Here is a 3,930-nt window from a genome sequence, read left to right on the forward strand (position 1 = left end):
GCTTCGGCGAGGTCAGCGCGCAGCATCTCCGCATCGGCGAGTGCGCTCTGCGCGCCAAGCGATGCGCCGGCGGCGGCGTCTGCCTCCGCCCGACGCAGATCCTCCGCCTCACGCAGCCTCTCCACCTCAGCGCGCAGCGCCGCCTCCTTGCCCGCCGCCGCCGCGGCCTCCTCCTCGTAGCGCCGCGCAAACCGCGCCTCTGCGCGCTGCTGCTCTGCCAGCTGCCGGCCGCATCTCTCATCTGACGCGGCCGCCGCTTCGCGCGCCGCGCGAAGCTCGGCTTCGAGCGCATCCCGCCGCCCAGCCTCCGTCGCCTCGGCCGCCTCGCGTGCGCGAGCCGCCGCCTCCCGAGTCGCGACAGCTGCCGCCTCTGTCGCTGCGCGCGTGTCGCTGTCTGCCGCCGAGAGCGCGCCGCTGAGTGCAGCGACCTGTGCGCGTAGCTCTGCAATCTCATCGAGCGCTGCACCAAGCGCCTCGCGGTTGTCCGCGGCAGCCAGGCTCCCCTCTGGCTCGAGGCCCTCCGATGCGAGCGAGAGGAGCGACGCCTCCGCCTGGTCAAAGGCGGCGCTCTCCGCGACGCGCCTCTGCGCCTCGGCCGCGAGCCAAGCGGAGCGCTCGTTGCGCAAGTGCGCCGCGGCGAGCGATGCGGCTTCACGGCGCGCCTCGGCCGCCTCCTGGCCGGCGACCGCCTCGCGCCTCGCCCGCTCCGACGCCTCGGCACGCGCCTCGGCCGCCTCGGCGGCAGCCTCCGCCTCGAGAAGCTGCGCCACCGCGGCATCTACCCGTGCCACCGCCTCGACGTTCGACCCGGGCGCTTCAGCAAGCGCCGCCACCTCGCTCTGCAGTCGACGAATCGTGGCGTCTTTGGCTTGCAGCAGCTCCAGGCAGCGCTCAGCCCGGCTCTCCGACTCTGCTGCGACCGACGCGAGCAGCGCTCTCACGTCGTCCGCCATTTGACGGGTAAAAGGAGAATTTGGCGGCGGCAAGATTTTGGAAGCACTATCAGGGACACAGGGGGGAACGGGAGTGGGGAGCGCATCGCGACACGGAGGAGGGGCTGGGCTGGGACCTGGGTTCACCCACACGAGTCACGACAGGGTCCCAGCCAGAGATTCCCCTCTCGACTCTCGTTCGTATAGATAGGCCAAACAAAGTTGCACCCGGCGGCACGGGGGCAGGCGCGGGCCTCCTACTGGTTGATGGGTAACAATATGACAGGTATTGACAAGCCGATAACAAAATTCGCGGAGTTTGTGTGTGTGTGAAGTGTGTGTGTATGTGTGTGTGTGTGAGTGTGTGTGTGTGGTGGATGTGTGTGTGTGTGTGCCCTGGGAGACTGAAGTTTATAGCCCCCCGCTACCCAGTCGCACTCTTGCGAAGTAGCGGGGGGCCACGACTACGTTTACGAAAACATAAGTAGTTCCGCGAGGTGTGAATTTGGCCGCCCCAGTAGCCCTAGGGCTCCTGCTGGAGGCGGACGGCATCCGCGCGGCACTTGAGCTGGACGAGCAGCTGCCGCTCCTACGTCTGATAGAAGAAGCTGAAGAGATGCTGGAGCTGGAGCCGCTCGAGGGCAGCCTTCAGTCACGGCTTGGTGCCATCCGAGACCTGCTGGCCGACGTCCCGTACTCCCGCTCAGCTCTCGCTGCAGCAGCCTGAGGGTACGCGTAGCGCGTTTATGGGTGCGTTGCTTCTTCACAAGCTGTTTTGTTTGTTAAATTTCTTCTTGAACAGTATTGCTCTCGTGTTTTTGTGCGCGTTGTCGGTCGATAGCTGGGTAGCGGGGGGCCCCGCCGGAGGCTGGTTACTGATGGTCGTTTAAAGTACGTTTGGGGTTTTGGGGGGGGGGGGGGGGGACAGCTTTGGGCGGTCGAATTCATTTGGGGCCCTGTTCACGCGCGCGTGTTTGGGGCGTTTGGAGGACTGTTTTTGGGATCCTGCCGACGCGCTAACCCCACTGTAAATACGATGGATACCTCAACGGGAGGGCACTCGCAGCAGGCGGGGCCGAATCCTGCAGCGTGCAGCCTTAGTCTTGGCTCGATCCGGCGGCATGCCACGGGTAGGCGCGTTGAGGGTTGTCGCCTCCTCTGCGCCAATGCGGCCTGTGCCGCAGCTTGCGTTTGCTGCCAGACAAGAGGAGGAGCAGGGCCGTTTGGCGATAGGGCCAGGCAATCGTATTCGCCCGGCGGGCGTTACGGACTCGACACGAGCAACACCCGGGTCGAGGTTGCTGCGCCTCTCCGTGCAGTGCTGCTCCGGGAACGCGTGGAACCTGCCCACCTCGGTGGGATGTGGTTTGGCATTTCTCCTCCCTACTGCTCGCCGACGACTCCTCCCCCCGCATGACCGACGACTACCCGTCCTTCGGCGACTCCTCCGTCTTCGGCGCCAACGTCTACTACCGGAGGACCGTCGCCCTCCGGGCGTACTGGAATGATCCCATCGGCACACGTCTACGAGGGGGGACTCCGAACGGCCGCACATGCCTGGCATGTCGGCTAACTAGGTAGGTCATTGACCTTCCCGAACCCCGCATGTCCGCATCGGGGGAGGGCGGCGTAACTGCGGTCCGCCGTCAGGGACAGTCGTCCTCCCCTCCTCGGCCATTCCAACGGCCAGACCGCTCGCTTAAGGCTGATTGGCTAGACGAGCGGTCTACCTCCAACGGGGCGGTCCGCGTCCGGGAACGCGTGGAACCTGCCCACCTCGGTGGGAGGTGGTTTGGCGCCGACGGACCGCCCCCTCCACCACCCTCGCCCAGGGATCTACAATGCTGTCTCAAGGTCCGACCTGTGGGCTCTGCCTGCGCTCGGCACCGGGCACCGCCTCGGTATACAAAATGCGCCTGCGGGCGGACCCTTACAGATCACAGATCACAGAACACGCATTGCTTTGCAGCCCATGTTTGCAAGGCGGGCGCTTCTCCCAGTACCCGGGTACAAGGTAAAAGTACGCAACCGTGCTGAGTCATATTCCGCAAATGGCCGTGCTGCTCGCGGCGGCCGTGGCCGGTCAGGCCAAGCCGCACAAGCATTCGATACAACTATATACTCGGAATGCAGACATACGTGATACGAGTCATCCGCTTTGTCGACGTCGAGCACGAGGCAGCCTCGCGTCGGTGCTCGGATCACCCCGACAGCGCGATGCGAGAGCAGATTGTGAATGAGCTTTTTGCTCGCCTTCCCTGGGACCCCGTGTTGCGTGACTCTGTGCGATTTCGGGCCCGGGGGGTTGTGCGTTTACGTGAATGAGCTTGGTGTGCGCGAGTACGCCTACGCGGCGCTCCTCGGGCTCGTCCGCATCGATCGAGGGAACTCTCACCTCATGATTGTCATGAAGGGCGGCGGGCCGTGTGCGGGTGCCCGGCCCTCCTCCCCACCCCTCTTCCTCTCCCCCAGGTCGTCTCCAATCCCCGCCCCGCCCCACACCCCAGCCCCTTCCCGCCTGCCTCGACCCCCCTCCTCGACCCTCCTCCTGCGAGCTCGCAGGGGCCCCCCGGAGGGATGCTCAACCGCCCCACTCCACTGCGGCGGTCCTATTCGCTGGCGACGCTGCTCACTTCAGTCGGAGGCCGACTGCCGAGTTGGCAAAGTCCGCAGCCTCACGCGGCCGCCCCGGGAAGGCCACCTTCCACTTGACCTCCCCGCACTCGAAATGTTCGAGACTCCCAGCGCGCTGCGCTTCCAGGAGGGCAACCGCAAGAAGAGCGGCGGCTTCCAGGGCCTCAACGAGCCTCTGCTCACCTCGTCGAGCTCTCGCTCGAGCCTCGCGGGCGCGCCCGCGTGGTGGATCGCGTGGGCGATGCTCCCGGTCGCCGTTGCGCAGCTGCTGCTCGGCGCCGGTGAGAAGGTGCTGTTTGCGCGGATGGCGGGCGCGACGCCCAACGGCGCGCTCGTGGTGCACACCGTCCTCACCCTGCTCAAC

At 65.9% G+C, this 3,930-nt stretch overlaps 1 protein-coding gene across 1 annotated transcript in view; it reads right to left on the reverse strand.

Moving 5' to 3' along the window:
- Positions 1 to 953, reverse strand: part of EMIHUDRAFT_121866 (hypothetical protein) — a gene marked incomplete at both ends in the record, with an annotated part of 3,125 nt that extends 2,172 nt beyond the window's left edge. Inside the window, one exon of the mRNA XM_005793015.1 lies at positions 126 to 953. Within this exon, the coding sequence (XP_005793072.1) occupies positions 126 to 953 (828 nt within the window). The remainder of the gene's footprint in view (positions 1 to 125) is intronic.
- Between the last annotated feature and the right edge of the window lie 2,977 nt (positions 954 to 3,930).

Source organism: Emiliania huxleyi (assembly GCF_000372725.1).
Source record: "Emiliania huxleyi CCMP1516 unplaced genomic scaffold EMIHUscaffold_1030, whole genome shotgun sequence".
Classification (NCBI taxonomy): Eukaryota; Haptophyta; order Isochrysidales; family Noelaerhabdaceae; genus Emiliania; species Emiliania huxleyi.